The sequence below is a fragment of the Oncorhynchus keta genome, chromosome 3 (assembly GCF_023373465.1).
Source record: "Oncorhynchus keta strain PuntledgeMale-10-30-2019 chromosome 3, Oket_V2, whole genome shotgun sequence".
Taxonomy (NCBI): domain Eukaryota; kingdom Metazoa; phylum Chordata; class Actinopteri; order Salmoniformes; family Salmonidae; genus Oncorhynchus; species Oncorhynchus keta.
Window position 1 is genome coordinate 5,525,977 of NC_068423.1, and position 17,489 is coordinate 5,543,465.

The window sequence follows — 17,489 nt, forward strand, 5'->3', positions numbered from 1 at the left end:
CCCTGTACCCAAGAACGCCAAGATAACCTGCCTAAATGACTACCGACCCGTAGCACTCACGTCTGTAGCCATGAAGTGCTTTGAAAGGCTGGCCATGGCTCACATCAACACTATCCTCCCGGAAACCCTAGACCCACTCCAATTTGCATATCGCCCAGACAGATCCACAGATGATGCAATCTCAACACTGCCCTTTTCTCAACACTGCCCTTTCAAATACTTATGTCATGCAATAAAATGCAAATGAATTACTTAAAAATCATACAATGTGATTTTCTGGATTTTTGTTTTAGATTCCGTCTCTCACAGTTGAAGTGTACCTATGATAAAAACGACAGACCGCTATATGCTTTGTAAGTAGGAAAACCTGCAAAATCGGCAGTGTATCAAATACTTGTTCTCCCCACTGTATATATATTTAATAAACATTTAAAAACAATACATTATAGCATAGACCTGCTAAGTTATTCACATCTAGCATAACAAACCATTAGAAACAGAATGAACAAAATGTATAATATATTTATTTTGGAAAATGCTAAAATTGTTCATGATGCAAACATTGGATGACTTGGTGAATGTGTGGTAGAGAGTAGCTGTCTGTTTTCCTCCCTCTCCGTCCATGGTGCTCGTTCAACATAGCATGAGTAGGGTCCTGTGAACATCAGTCATGAACTTGTTATTATGAATAACACCATCTTTCCTAATTGATAACGTTGACATATTGGCAAAATCGCTACATACAAGCATTTCGCTACATCCGCAATAAAATCTTCTAAATATGTGTATATGACCAATACAATTTGATTTGATAATATGAAATCTGATGAGCAACAGCATCACCCCCATAACATCCATAAAGTCTAAAGAAATGTTTTCATTCAAGCATGTTGCCAATATGTGTAGATGTTATTATTGACAAAAGTGAATATGAACTTTATGGTTCCATGTACAATAGATTGAGGAGGAGTGTTCATTAAAGAAAGTGGTGGTGGATTGCATGTGTATGGTACTCATGGATAATGATGGATGTTAGTCATCCTAGGGAATCATTTAAATTCAGATGTAGTCCACTCCAGATCAGCTAAACATTCACATTGGCAAAATAAGGATATACAAACCCAACACAAAAACCACTGTTCTTGTTACACATGCATGACTATTGTCTCACATGAATCAAGACAGCCCTGAACAACTCACAAAGTGCTTTACAGATACCCAGCCTAAAATGTCAAAGACCAAGCAATGCAGAGGCAGAAGCACAGTGACTACCTGGCTGAGCTAGGGCTGACAGTGAGGACTCTAGCAGGGGTCCAGGATAAGGTAGCACGCCCGGTGATATCAGGCCAGAAGACCATAGCTGCAGTCGGAACGCCAGCCCGAGCAGGGGCTCAGGTCCTCTGGGAAGGGAGACACAGAGAGAAAGGGGGTGGGGGGGATTAGTGGGAGCATGCCTAAAATAACTAATTACATCAAAACAGTTGCTTTGTGAGAAGGTGTTAAAGTTCAGTTAGCCATTGTTATGTAAAATGACAGCTGAAAAGTTCCAGTGACCTGGCTTTGGCCCCAAGTGAGAACAGGTCTGCTGGAGCCATGGGAGCATGCCTAAGATCACACACTTCACCAGGGCCCATATTCACAAAGCATCCAATGTTGTTTTTCGACTGTAGCACCATTGTTACACTAGTGTATGCACCCTTATGTTATACTAGGGATACTGTGTTTCCATAGCTAGGACTGACAGCGAGGACTTGTGAGGAGCAGAATCAACAATCTCTGCATCATCAAAACGGTTGCTTTGTGAGAAGGTGTTAAAGTTCAGTTTGTTGAATGACCTTTTTCAAGGTCAGTCTCGCAAAAAGACGCATTCTTGCGTTCTAACTACCCACTATTCAAAGTGCTCTGAACAAATTAAGGGAATTGTTCACAAACATTGGCACATCCTAAAATCCGATGATAGTCTCGGTAATGTGTTTTCGGACCTTCCCTTGGTCGTATTCCTCTAGGGGCAGAAATCTCAGAGACCAATTGGTAAACTCTGATTTACCACCCCGAGATATTCCTGAACAACGTCTATTTGCGCCCCTACTGGATGGAAATTACAAATGTAATGGATGTGCTCAATGCAATGGCAATAAATGTAGATCCTTCAAACACCCACAAACAGGGAAATTGATCCAAATAAAAGGTGTTATTAAGTGCTCCACAGTTATTTATCTTATAACTTGTCCTTGTGGTAAAAATTATGTAGGTAAAACAAAGCGCGAATTAAAAGTACATATCTCAGAGCATCATAGCACCATTACTTATCCAGTTACGGCCCACTTCTTAGAGGCAGGCCACTCGATTTCGTCTCTGCGTTATATTGGCATCGAACATGTCACCCTCCCTAGGAGAGGGGGTGACCTTGATAATTTATTGTTAAAACGAGAGACTGCCTGGATCTTTAATTTAAAGACCCTTGCGCCCTTCGGTCTCAACGTAGACTTTGATCTGAAGCCATTCTTGTGATTATTGTGACTTTGCCATTGTAATTGTTTGTAAACTTGTGTAGTCAAATTAATCTATGATCGTATGCTATCCATTTGTTGTTTGAATGCTGTTCTTTGTATGACATTTTAAAATTGGATTATTAACCAATGATATTAGGCCACTCTTGGCCATGATTACAGACACCTGTGTTTTTTGACACTATATAAACGAGTCATCCCGCAGTGTTTGTGATTATACCCTGACGAAGACAGCTTGGCTGTCGAAACGTTGGTAATTACATTTTTCCATCTGAGCTCCTAGAGTGTGCGGCTGTCTTTTATTTTCAAGTTTCTACTCCGATAGCCAGCACCTCGTCTTAATAGGTGTGCATTTCCTTTTCTTCTAGAAAATTCACAGTTAGCCATAGTTATGTAAATGCTGGCTGAAAAGTACCAGTGGCCTGGCTTTGGCCCCAAATGAGAGCAGGTCTGCTGGAGCCATGGCCCTGTGAGACACAGGTTCTGGCCCACGTAGATGGAAACCCTAAAAGTCTGAGCCTTTTGGGTAAAGCACTGGGGTAAATCCAATATGGAAATACGCCACAAGAGTAGGAGAGCTGACCTAGTGTCAGGTCCCACTAGTCAATATAATTTGATTAATGATGATCTTAAAGGAAAAACTGATCCTAGATCAGCACTCCTACTCTAAGACGGGTCCAGATAAGACAAGTTGACCCTAACCCCACGGAACATAAGCTATTGCAAAATAATTACTGGGGGGGGTGAGAAAGGGGGTTTGGGAAACACTGTGGGCCTGTTTACTGTCATCCCCTGGACAGGGCCAAGCAGGAGGCAGTGGTTGTGTGGCTAGCAGAGGCAGAGGTGTGCTTAGCAGATCTGAAAGAGAGGCACAACAATATTTTCATGAGAATTCAGTCCACTTGACAATTCAACAGCATTCAGTATTCTTCATGCTGATGATTTGTACATCTTGAGACAGATAGCAACACGGTACAAATATATTAAAACATCATATGGAATGTAACAAAGATACAGATGATGTGCATGTGGTGGATTCAAGTAATAATGTTCCTACAGAAAGCTATGTCTAGCCATGCTTTTCCTGAAAATGTCTATCTGATATTATAGCTAGCTAGTTGATGTTGTTCTAGGTAGCTCACCCGAAGCAGGCTTTTCTCGTCCTCGCTGTGTCTGCAGATGCATGACTAGATGTATCAGATATACATTTTCAGGAAAGGCAGCTCATATAGCAAGCCAATAAAATGTTTATCGTTGCATTGGTTCAACGTTGACATTTAGCAAGCTTATCGAGATAAAAGGGGGAGATCTCTCAGATTCTATCTCAATAACAGTTGGCTCTCATCTCGTCTAGGCACGGCATCAGCCAGATGAAGCAACTGAACATCTAATCTTCTTCCCTATCCCCTCTTGTCTTAATTTTACATGGATCTAGCCTGTTCTCCTCAAAACAGCATCAGCTTTGGAGCGGTTATGCTATGTGGAAACACTAGTTTTAATTGTTCCCTTCATTTCCCTCACCAACGCCTTTCATGTAGCTTTCAAATTCTGTGAATATCATTCAGTCATTTAAAATAATTTGATCTATGTTTAACACAGTGGAAAGTGTCCTCCCATACTGGATCCCTGGACCCCTGTTTGAAAGCGCGTTCCTGAATGATGACAGCTCATCTGATTGGTTGGAAGAAAAAGCCCTGCCCACAAGAGCTCTTTGTTTTTCTCTGCTGCAGTTTGCTTGCAGAGCAGCTCTTAAAAGTAGAGACAAAACTCTTGAGTGTGCAGATTGGCAAATGTAGTTTTGATTCACAGATTGAGTTGCATGCTTGCAAATGTTGTTGTATTTATTCTCAAAATAAGTTACATGTTTGCAAATATCTTTTGCAAATACAAAACTGATTAGGGCTATACAGGTGCAACTCATATTTTACATGTGCAAATCGTCCTTTACATGCCTGTACACTTATGTCTCTAATTTACTTCCATAAGTATAGGCTTCACTATATCTTATCAGGTCGAGAGTTACAATTCCAACCACGTATCACTAGGGGGAACTAAATAGTTATGGATCAAAGGCAGGGAGGGTCCTTGGGAATAAACATGACTGTATCACAGTAAAGCTGTTTTGTTGTATGTCCGAATTAGTGACGTGCAAATGTCACACACGGAACCCTCTAGGTCGAGGTAAATAATATTATATTGATAGCACAGTGGGAAAATAGGAGAAAACGAACCATAAGTCCTTTGCGCCATACTGTAACTTTCTCTGCTTATACCTGATTGGGTTGGACAATGAGGCAAATCCCCTCCCTCCCCTCCCCCTACAGCGGCAAACACACTATCGGCTACATCTGTCAGCAAGTGCCGCAGTTCTTCAGTCTATCATCTGACTGAACGCGTGCCCAAGCAGACAGCAGCAGCTTGTGGCGCGAGCCCGAAGAACATGCTATGCATGGAGTGGTGTCCGGCGCGGGAGGAGGACAGTCGGCTTGGATCCGTTTTGGTTTTTCAAGGACACATAATTTGCATGTTTCAGTGAGCTTCTGTCATAGTGTCACATCACAACAACGATGTGAAGCCCGGGACTACATAAAAGTTGGCCAACGAGGACTGAGGTGTCAATACATGCTGGAATGTGTTTTTATTCGACTGATATATGGACTGTGATGTATCTTTTTTGTTATCACTATTAATTCACCTACGTGCAGGATCATCTCATGACGAGCAAGTGAATATTATTGCATCTCTTGGATAGTGGTGCCAAGCCTGCGTAAAGCCTATTTGGTTCAGCGCAAATCGCTCATTATGTCTGCGATACGCAGGAAATTTGGCGAGGACTACGAGGTAGTGAACACCAAACGGGACATGACTGTCTCTGCACCCGTGAAGAGAAAGCGCCAGCGGTTTGTGGAGAAGAACGGCCGCTGTAACGTCCAGCATGGTAACCTTGGCGGGGAGACAAGTCGATATATCTCCGATCTTTTCACCACGCTAGTCGACCTGAAATGGCGGTGGAACCTACTCATATTTATATTAACCTACACGGTAGCCTGGCTGGTTATGGCATCTATGTGGTGGATAATAGCCTACATCCGTGGTGACATCAAACCACAAGGCCACGACTCGTCATACACCCCGTGCGTCGCGAACGTCTACAACTTTCCGTCCGCTTTCTTGTTCTTCATTGAAACAGAGGCTACTATCGGCTATGGTTACCGCTACATCACAGAAAAGTGTCCGGAAGGCATTATTCTTTTTCTCTTCCAGTCTCTCCTGGGTTCTATAGTGGACGCATTTCTTATCGGCTGCATGTTTATCAAGATGTCCCAGCCAAAGAAGCGCGCGGAGACTCTCATGTTTAGCCAGGATGCCGTTATCTCGCAACGGGACGGGAAGTTGTGTCTCATGTTCCGAGTGGGGAACCTGCGGAACAGCCATATGGTATCGGCCCAGATCAGGTGCAAACTTATCAAGGTAAATGTTTTCAAATGTTCCAATCGTCTCTGCCATTTTTCTCTCATCCATTTGGGATGTTATGCCAATACTATTGTAAAGTGACATAATGTGTGTTGCACAACTCAAAACGTATAACAGATTTTAGGTCAGTTAATAAGGTCCTATTTAGTCAATTCAAGGGATGAATTGTGTTTTGGCCATTGTTTTCTATGAGGGCTTTTCAGTCATTTAAATTAATTTATCCTCCAGTATCGACTAAATTCCCTGTGGGCCACTAAATTATATGTCCCGGCAGGTTACAATTGTGTAGTGGTCTGAGAATTACTGCCGTAGGCTGCAATGTGTGTTTTGGAATCAAAGTGGAATTAGTTCGAAATTGAACTAATAAAATCGATCTCTCTCTCTCTCTCTCTCTCTCTCTCTCTCTCTCTCTCTCTCTCTCTCTCTCTCTCTCTCTCTCTCTCTCTCTCTCTCTCTCGCTCTCTCTCTCTCTCTCTCTCTCTCTCTCTCTCTCTCTCTCTCTCTCTCTCTCTCTCTCTCTCTCTCTTTCTGTGTGTAGTGGTCTGAGTGTGTGATTGTGCATATGTGAACTGCAGTAGCAGTGAGTGGGGAAAATCACTGGGGAAGCCAAGCCAGAAAAATAAAAACAAATTACAACCTATTCGTTGTGATAATGGCGTTATTTGCTCTGAAACCTGATAGTTCAAATGCCTTGCGACCGTGATATATAGGCCTAAGGCAGATACAATTTTAAAAAAGACACAGTGGCAGAATAAATTAAACCACACCTGGTTTCATCACAAAACCGGAGAGCAACCTTTGTCCGGCGAAGTCTACAAAGCAGGGGCGAAAATCAGATATCAACTTTGGATATCGTCAGGGGGACACACCAAAAGTAGTGCTGTAACACAGCCTACGTTGTAATATGTTACATGTATGTTGAGGAACCATAATTACTACCACTGGATAATTGATAGGTAGTTAACTGGAAGGGTTGTCCCAACTTGTTCAAATGTTTAAATCGTTATAGTACTACTAATACTAATAGTTATAGCAGTGTTCCTTATCAGTCCAGTATGTACGCAGGTATTTGTATTTACAACCAGCTATACCAAGAAAGTCCAGTAGGTGGCAATGGTACTGTACACTGTGTATGGGTGCAGTTTTCGTAAATACAATGGACATAGTGCGATCTCATCTAAAATAATCTCCATTGAGAACCATCACAAAGTTGGTCTCAGTATTGATTTGACCTTTTTATTTGACTTTTTCTGATACATTTATATAGTCATTAAATATGTGCCACTGGACTGAGTGTACGACAATAGCTTTACAAGAACAAAAAGCTCAAAATAAGTACAGTTTAAAAGCGAAAGAACTACTTCAATGAATAACCCAAATAAATCAACCAAAATATCCTTCGAAAATACTTCTTTATTGTTCAGTCAGTGTCTCAAATCTTCAAACAACAGCTATGGACAAAGTGTGCAATTTTAAATAAAATAACATACAATAAATCATTAGTAAGTGTACTGTCATGTACTAAAAACTGAAAACTACTAAACAAAATATCAAATATCATACTATACATACTTCTGAAAAAAAGAACCGTACATATGTTTGCGGGTTTCAATGGATCCAACAAATTCCTGGCAGATATTTCCCTCAAGACTGTCCAGCCTGTGTTTATGTACATTACAAAAAATTTGTCGTGATCCACTGCTTTGCCAGCAAATCGTCTCGAGTGTGTCTCAATGGATTCCATGGAGTCAATCAATGCTTTTGCTTTCTCATACTGTGCAAGGTAGCTTTCATTGTTTGTCTTGTCCCTAAGAGATGACCGCACACACTCGACTGCAGCCTGCATACCAGAGACAGTCTTGAGTTTTCGTCTGCAGTGAAATGTTTAGGCACTTCAAGCTCTCCCAAGACCAGCGGAGGCAAGTGTGATGCCACACATAGTCTTGCCTTTACTGAAGTGCTCAAATAAGCCACTGGCAGTTGAAGCTGTCTTGGATGCAGTTTTTGCCATCTCCTCTAGGCTGCTTAGCACCGGCTCATACTGCCCTAGCGCAGATCTAATAGCAGTATTCCGCACAGTCCACCTTGTTGGACAGGGGTGGTCAGGATGGTCAGATGTGTATCTTTGGACGTGGAAACTGATTCAAACATCCTCTTAAACTTTCCTGACTGGCCATAGAGGACACCGAACTGATGGACCCAAGAAAAGGAATCCTGGATTAGTGGGGAGGCTGAGCAGCCAGCCTGTTGTAATCAGATTTACACAGTGTGCTCCACAATGCACATAGAGGGCTAATGGCTGCAGCCTCCTCACAATTTCCTGTGCACCTGTGTACGTTCCTGCCATGTTTGAGGCACCATCGTAACTCTGCTCACCTAAGCCAGACATGGGCAAATTGAGTCTCAACAACACATCAGTTGCCACTTTCGCAATGCCCTTGTCTGTTGTCTCCGACACAATGTTTAGCCCAATAAACTCCTTGTGAAGGATAAGGTCATGGGTCAACCTAACGCAGGCAGACACTCTCCTGTTCAGCACCAGAGACATCTTGAGTACCATCAACAATTAGTGAAAATTGTACAACCGGAAGAGACCTAATCTCAGCTGCAATGCCTCGAATGACTGTATTGGCCATGATGTTCAGAATTTCATTCTGCGCTTTGGGGCCTGTGTACATTGCGGTACGCTCTGTTAACCACTTCAGTACAATGGGATCATCCTCTTCTGCCCTAAGTTTCAAAAGCTGGTATAAATTGCCTACTGTCATCCGTGTGGCCTCTAAAAGGCTTGTCCCTGTCTAACTACATGCCGCACCGAACAACAAATATTCGTCAAGCAATGCCTTTCGTCCTCCTGCTGTTTACCCCACGCGCTGGATAACTGGCCGTTGATTGGATTTAGCTGGTGTGCTGTTACAGTTACAAAAGCGGCGGTGGGTTTGGCAGTTTTGATGTGCTGTGAATTTTTCAATTTTTCACCTCCAGTTCCTAAATCTTGCACTAATGAAGGCAGCATCCACTCTTTGGCCAACAGATGGCCTGCTGGAAAACCCTTGGCTACAGTGAAAACACAACACTCCTCTTATTGATGGATTATAAGGTAGCCAGGGGAAATCGTGAAATCAATTTCTCTTGAAACATCAACACTCTGTTAGCAAGAGTTTGCGGTTATATAAATTGTGGGTGTGGCTGATATGGTTTTGTGCCATCCCTGAGGTAACAGGAGAATGCTTTGCCACTGTCCCCTATACTGGTCCTGCTGGAAACAAGGTTGACACCTGGTCCTGCCGTGGCTGTGACACTGTCCTCTGAAGTCTCTGTCCCTTGCTCTTTCACTTTCACCACCCTCACTGACTCACAGTCAGTTCCCTAGAAAATAAACAAGGTGTTTGCCGTACTCCTAACTACCGGTGCCCAAAACTACACAATTAATCACAACAGCAATACCATTGCCAGTCACCAGTTTAAGTTGAGAGTGGGGGTATCCATGGAATTTTCCAATTATTTTACAAGTCTAAAAAAGAGAGAACCTTTCAAAATGTTGCCAAACAAAGACTCCCTGTCTCTGCCAGTCTGTCCCTGCCTATCTGTCTCCAGCTCTGCTGCCTGTGTGCCATCTGTTGCCTGCTCTGCCTAATGACATCATTATGAAACATTTACATTTGACTTCTTTCTTATGAACATTTTATCAACTAGTCTTTGAGATATTAGGCTACTAGGGTTCCAACTTTGCGTTTTGATGTACTGAATAATGCTCTGATGTCCGTCTTTTTTAATTTTTTCAACCATTTTTCTACCTGGCTGGCTGGCTGGCTACACACACACACACACACACACACACACACACACACACACACACACACACACACACACACACACACACACACACACACACACACACACACACACACACACACACACACACACACACACACACTGTGCAGGTTATTTACAGTAGGAGATGGGCTTCTATCATCTATTATCTTCTATCATTCTATAATGGGCTTCGATCTATAAGGTAGCTCGCTAGTCAGCTAGCAAATGTGAAACGGATTGCAGTGACAGGGGTTGACAGCTGTATGAGATCACCATTTACACAACGTATGCTGCAACCTTTTGTAATTTTAATATAGTTCATGTTTTTGTCTTCTATTGGCTGGCTTCCCACAGCGAGCACCACAGCGAGCACCACAGCGAGCACCTAGCGAGCACCAGTCTTGTTTCTGTGGTGTTTGCTGTAATCTTTGCTATCGTCAGTTTTCTTCAAGATCGGCACACAGGTGCTTCAAAGTCCCCTAGCGACACTTTAGCTTTTGCAACGAGACCATTAAAGATTTTTAAGACAATGATAGAAGAGAGTGTAGTTCTGTTCAGTTTGGAGTTCTGTTTATAGCTAACCTTATCACAGGGACTCCGAAGCACTACAGCTGCATGCTGATCTTGGAATAAACTGACGATTGCAAAGATTCCATCTTTGAGGACACCACATAAATGAAATAGGAACTAGCTAGCTTGCTAATGTTTGCCTTAGTTTGCTTGCTAACTCTGCAAATTCAGCTATTGTATTGTGTGAACCCTGCCAACATAAAACAAAATCGCTACGGTGCGATTGACTGGATTAACCTCACATTAGTTGCGTGCATTGAGTGCCTTTCAGACGGTAGACACGAACCCTCTGTCACCTTGCCAGCTAAGGAACACTACATTGCATTGCTAACTTTTCTCATTGACTCAAATTCAAATAGCTGCAAACACTGGTTGATGTTAATGTAGATAGCTAGCTAGCAAACATCAGCTAACCGCTAGCTAAAATAAAGAGTGGCCTGTAATTTAATACAGTGAAAATGAAGACAGGTGATGGTTATAGATGTGTTTTCTTGTATTGAGTGGTAGAAGTAAAGAACTGTCTAACATATCCTTTGTTTGAACTACTTACTGGAGGTCAGCCACCAACGGCAGACTCTGACAAATTCCCTCACATGCACAGTACCTGCATCATGTGCCATTGCAGAGGGCTGGGGGCGGGAGGCAGTGGATCAAACCACTGCGAGGCATAGGGTGGGGGGTCGCAATCTTTTGAAACTTAAAAACGCGCTATTAAATGTCTATAATCAGCACAAGCGCTTTCATTGCATATTATTAATATTATTGAAATTACATAGTTATGTTTACAGTGATATATTGGGGCGGATAAATCATATTTTTCCCTGGATGGGGGGGTCGTGTCCCCCCTGGGATTTACGTCTATGCTACAAAGTACAGTTCCTTGCGAAAGTATTCGGCCCCCTTGAACTTTGCGACCTTTTGCCACATTTCAGGCTTCAAACATAAAGATATAAAACTGTATATTTTTGTGAAGAATCAACAACAAGTGGGACACAATCATGAAGTGGAACGACATTTATTGGATATTTCAAACTTTTTTAACAAATCAAAAACTGAAAAATTGGGCGTGCAAAATTATTCAGCCCCCTTAAGTTAATACTTTGTAGCGCCACCTTTTGCTGGTCCGAAAATGTACCAGGCAGTGATGCAACTAGTCAGGATGCTCATCTCATATGTATATACTGTACTCGATACCATCTACTGCATCTTGCCTATGCCGCTCTGTACCATCACTCATTCATATATCTTTATGTACATATTCTTTATCCCTTTACACTTGTGTGTATAAGGTAGTAGTTTTGGAATTGTTAGCTAGATTACTCATTGGTTATTAAAGCATTGTCGGAACTAGAAGCACAAGCATTTCGCTACACTCGCATTAACATCTGCTAACCATGTGTATGTGACAAATAACATTTGATTTGATTTGATCAGCGTGGCGGATGTGTTGTTACCTACCCTTACCACCTGGAGACGGTCCATTAGGCAGTCCAGGATCCAGTTGCAGTGGAATTTGTTTAGTCCCAGGGTCCTTAGCTTATTGATGAGATTTGAGGGCACTATGGTGTTGAATGCTGAGCTGTAGTCGATGAATAGCATTCTCACGTAGGTGTTCCTTTTGTCCAGGTAGGAAAGGGAAGTGTGGAGTGCAATAGAGATTGCATCATCTATCGATCTGTTGGGGCGGTATGCAAATTGGAGTGGGTCTAGGGTTTCTGGGATAATGGTGTTGATGTGAGCCATGACCAGCCTTTCAAAGCACTTCATGGCTACAGACGTGAGTGCTACGGGTTGGTAGTCATTTAGTCAGGTTACCTTAGTGTTCTTGGGCACAGGGGCTATGGTTGTCTAAAATAGGTTGTTATTACAGACTCGTACAGGGAGAGGTTTGAAAATGTCAGTGAAGACACTTGCCAGTTGGTCAACGCATGCTCGCAGTACACGTCCTGGTAATCTGTCTGGCCCTGCGGCCTTGTGATTGTTGACCTGTTTATAGGTCTTACTCACATCAGTTCGGAGAGCGTGATCACACAGTCTTCTAGAACAGCTGGTGCTCTCATGCATGCTTCAGTGTTATTTGCCTTGAAGCGAGCACAGATGTAGTTTAGCTTGTCTGGTAGACTCATGTCACTGGGCAGCTCTCGGGTGTGCTTCCATTTGTAGTCTGTAATGGTTTGCAGGCCCTGCCACATCCAATGAGCGTCAGAGCCTGTGTAGTACAATTCAATCTTAGTCCTGTATTGACGCTTTGCATGTTTGATGGTTCGTCGGAGGGCATAGCGGGATTTCTTATAAGCTTCCAGGTTAGAGTCCCTCTCCTTGAAAGCGGCAGCTCTAGCCTTTAGCTCAGTGCGGATTTTGCCTGTAATCCATGGCTTCTGGTTGGGGTATGTACGTCATCGGTGCACTTATTGATGAAGCCAATGACTGATGTGGTGTACTCCTCAATGCCATCGGACGAATCCCGGAACCTATTCCAGTCTGTGCTAGCAAAACAGTCCTGTAGCTTAGCATCTGCTTCATCTGACCACTTTTTATTGATCGAGTCACTGGTGCTTCCTGCTTTCTTTTTTGCTTGTAAGCAGGAATCAGGAGGATATAATTGTGGTCAGATTTGCCAAATGGAGTGTGAGGGAGAGCTTTGTATGCATCTCTGTGTGGAGTAAAGGTGGTCCAGAGTTTTTCTCCTTCTGGTTGCACATTTAACATGCTGATATACATTTTATAAAACGTATTAAAGTCCCTGGCTGCTAGGAGTGCCGCCTCTGGGTGAGCGTTTTCTTGTTTGCCTATGATAGAATATAGCTCATTGAATGCGGTCTTAGTGCCAGCCTCAGTCTGTGGTGGTATGTAAAACAGCTATGAAAAATGCGGATGAAAACTCTCTAGGTAGATAGTGTGGTCTACAGCTTATCATGAGATACTCTACCTCAGGCGAGCAATAGCTCGAGACGTCCTTAGATTTCGTGCACCAGCTGTTGTTTACAACAATACATTGTCCGCCGCCCCTAGTCTTACAAGTTACTAAATCAAATCAAATCAAATGTATTTATACAGCCCTTCGTACATCAGCTGATGTCTGAAAGTGCTGTACAGAAACCCAGCCTAAAATCCCAAACAGCAAGCAATGCAGGTGTAGAACTACTGTTCTATCCTGCCGGTACAGCGTATAACCAGCCAGTTGTATTGTTGATAGTGTCATTGTTCAGCCACGACTCTGTGAAGCATAAGATATTACAGTTTTGAATGTCCCATTGGTAGTTTAATCTTCCTCATAGGTAATCTATTTTATTTTCCAAAGATTGCACGTTTGCTAGTAAAATAGAAGGAAGTGGGGGTTTATTCGATCACCTACAAATTTTTAGAAGGCAGCCCGCCCGCTGGTCCCTTTTTCTACGTCTTCTCTTCACACAAATCACAGGGATCTGGGCTGGTTCCCAGGAGAGAAGTATATCATTCACGTCGGGCTTGTCAGATTCGTTAAAGGAAAAAAAGGATTCTGCCAGTCCGTGGTGAGTACTTGCAGTCCTGATGTCCAGAAGTTATTTTCGGTTATAAGAGACGGAGCGGCAACATTACGTAGAAAATAAGTTACAAAATAAGTTAAAAACAACGCAAAGAAACAAACAAAAACTAAATCATTAAATCATATGCTCGTATGCATTCCATGCGATGTGATTGGAATGAAGCCAAATGTAAACTGGCTTCCCTTGACCCTTTTTTTTGCGCCAGGACCATTCACAGTTGAGCTCACTCAGTTTAGCTCAAGGCTGATTGGCTATTATTATTGTTTTTTTATTAAGGGAGTCTAAATGCTTGCAGGCTTTCCTGGCGTTCAATACTACGGGCGGCAACAATGTCATACTCTTTTGGACCAGACAGCATCAAATAGATGGCCAACACATACAGAGACAGAGGGGCACTGTTTCACTCGCTCTGAGATACATTCAGCCTCTTGCGAATTTAATGAAAATTATGAAACACAGAGAGACGAAAGATACATTATTTTATGTTTTTTTTTCTTGGCCAATTTTTGGGGGCTTCCCTTGGCATCCATGAATACACACCACTGGTGAACTATCATATATGTCACTGTTCTGCTATGCTGATGGAATCACTTCTCAATGTGTGAACGGCCATTTCATATATTATTATAACACATTTTTAACTTTTACCCCTTTTTCTCCCCAATTTCATGATATCCAATTGGTAGTTACGGTCTTGTCCCATCGCTACAACTCCCCTAAGGACTCAGGGGAGGTGAAGGTCGCGAGCCATGTGTCCTCCGAAACACAATCCAGCCAAGCCACACTGATTCTTGACACACTGCTCACTTAACCCGGAAGCCAGCCGCACCAATGTGTCGGAGGAAACACTGTCCAGCTGTTGACCGAGGCAGCTTGCAGGCGCTCGGCCCGCCACAAGGGGTCGCTAGAGCGCGATGGGACAAGGAAATCCCGGCCAGCCAAACCCTCCACTGACTGAGACGACGCTGGGCCAATTGTGCGCCGCCTGATGGGTCTCCCGGTTACGGCCGGCTGTGACACAGCCTGGGATCGAACCCTGGTCTGTAGTGTAAGCAATCGTGAACCGAGAACGGTCATTTCTATCAACGATCTGCTGTGTCTGACTCAAAACACACCATATGGGGTCATCAAATAACCCCACTGTTTTCCAGTCAGCAGTATGGAGCTCAATGGGCCATATATCCCACGCCAACCCCCCTAGTAACTGACTGGAGATCAGTGGCTACTGGAGATGGATGGTCATTGAGAAATCAGTCATATCGATCAACGGTTAAAACAAACTCATTGTACTCTATTGTATTGATGCCATAATAGAGTAAGAACAGTTTTTCCTGAACCTTTCTTTGGAAAAGGCATAACTGCCATTGCTCTGGATTGCTGACTGTTGAAAGTAAAACACGACTCCTAAAATGTTATTACCTAATAATGGATCAAAAGGCTACGTCTAGTAGCCTACTTAGGCATTTAGAAGAGAATCTGGGATAGAAGTATACAGTATACAAGGAAATTAGGTAACACCCTACTATTGGGGGTACCACCTTTATGAAAATAGTCACGACACAATTGTGTTATGAAGCTTGTTACGAATTATACTGCAACATACATGTAAGTGTCATGACTAATGACTGGTTTCAAACAGGTGTTCCCTCTCATGTACTTCATGTACTTCACTCCAATATTTAGCCCTTCCCCTCAGGCAGGCGCTATACGGTCCCTATGTGTAAGCCAGACAGGTATAAGCACTAGTTCATTCCCATTTCCATCAAATACATAAACCGCAATAAGTATAGCTGAACTGCGTTTGTACGCCACTGACAGAATAAGGGAATGGGCAATGTATTATGTATGTGGCTGTATGAGAAGTGTACAATGTGTAAGGTTAACGTGCAATGTATGTATTATGTTGAATGTGTACAGTGTCTATTTTGTATACTGCAGTACTATGTGTTTAAGACAATTTTCCCCTTGGGCACATTAAAGTTAATCCTATAGTATGTTATTGGAGAGGACACAATACCTGCAACGACTGCTGTGGCAACTCAGCCTTGATGAAGTGTTTGGAACTTGTGCACTCAACACTGATTCTGTCTTGTTACTGGACTGGACAATGTTGGTAGTGATTCATGTTTAAGGTCAAAAGGGGAATAGTAGTTCTATATTGTATAAGGAGTGCGATAGTAGCCCTTGCTTGGGAATAGTATCATCGTCAAAGATGTAGTGGTATAAAAAAGGTATACAGTGGTCTGCAAAAGTATTCAGACCCCTTGGATTTCTTCACATGTTATTGTGTTACAAAGTGGGATTCAAATGGATTGAATTGCAATTTTTTTTGTCAACAATCTACTCAATATAGTCTGTAATACTGTATCATACTGGAAGAAAAATTCATTTTAAAAGATTCATACAAATTAGATAACTAAAATATATATATATATGTCAAAAGCTGCACTGAAGTCTAACAAAACAGCCCCCACAATTTGTTTAATCATCCATTTCTCTCTGCTAATCATCAGTCATTTGTGTAAGTGCTGTGCTTGTTCAATGTCCTTCCCTATAAGCATGCTCACAAAGTCTGTTGTCAATTTGTTTAGTGTAAAATTGCATTGTATCTGGTCAAACACAATTTTCCCCAAAAGTTTACTAAGAGTTGGCCGACTTTTTGAGCCAGTAAAGGCTTTACTATTCTTAGGAGGCAGAATGACTTTTGCTTCCCTCCCGTCTGAAGGCACAACATTTCTAATATGCTTAAATTGAAGATATTTTTATTTTATTTTTACCTTTATTTAACCAGGCAAGTCAGTTAAGAACACATTCTTATTTTCAATGACGGCCTGGGAACAGTGGGTTAACTGCCTGTTCAGGGGCAGAACGACAGATTTGTACCTTGTCAGCTCGGGGGTTTGAACTCGCAACCTTCCAGTTACTAGTCCTTCACGTCCTGGCCTAACCAAAATAGAGAATAAAAAGTCTCTCTATGGCCAGGGCGTGACATAAGTTATCTTTACTTTTACTCAAGTATGGCAATTGTGACTAGGATGGGCACATTCTATGTCCTTTTTTCTATGTTTTGTATTTCTATGTCTTGGCCTGGTATGGTTCTCAATCAGGGACAGCTGTCTATCGTTGTCTCTGATTGAGAACCATACTTTGATCTACCCTTTTCCCCCACCTGTTTTGTGGGAAGTTAACTTTGTGGTTGTTCAGGGCACATAGATCAAAGCTTCACGGTTGTTTTTTTGTTCTTCGTTTTGTCAGCGTCATTTTTAAATAAAGTTCAAATGTACGCTTACCATGCTGCACCTTGGTCCAGTCCTTCAGCCAGCCGTGACAACTTAATAGAAAATGTCTCAAGTAAAAGTTGCCCATTACAATACTACTTGAGTAAAAGTCTAAAAGTATTTGGTTTAAAATATACTTAAGTATCAAAAGTAAAAGTATAATAATTTCCAATTCCTTATATTAAGCAAACCATATGGCACCATTTTCTTGTTTTTTAAATTCACGTATAGCCAGGGGCACACTCCAACACTCAGACATCATTTACAAACAAAAGCATGTGTTTAGTGAGTCCGTCAGATCAGAGGCTGTAGGG

The 17,489-nt window shown here is 42.3% G+C and overlaps 1 protein-coding gene and 1 long non-coding RNA gene across 2 annotated transcripts in view; one reads left to right on the forward strand and one right to left on the reverse strand.

Moving 5' to 3' along the window:
• Positions 1–504: 504 nt before the first annotated feature.
• On the reverse strand, positions 505–1,405 carry LOC118369456 (uncharacterized). Its single transcript, XR_004822607.2, has 2 exons — positions 1,273–1,405; positions 505–655 (listed from the first exon to the last, which is right to left on the reverse strand). It is a non-coding gene; the product is annotated as an uncharacterized LOC118369456 (long non-coding RNA).
• Positions 1,406–4,898: 3,493 nt separating this feature from the next.
• kcnj19b (potassium inwardly rectifying channel subfamily J member 19b) overlaps positions 4,899–17,489 on the forward strand; it is a 28,027-nt gene continuing 15,436 nt past the window's right edge. The window contains exon 1 of the mRNA XM_035746113.2: positions 4,899–5,981. Within this exon, the coding sequence (XP_035602006.2) occupies positions 5,313–5,981 (669 nt within the window). The 5' untranslated portion in view covers positions 4,899–5,312. The remainder of the gene's footprint in view (positions 5,982–17,489) is intronic.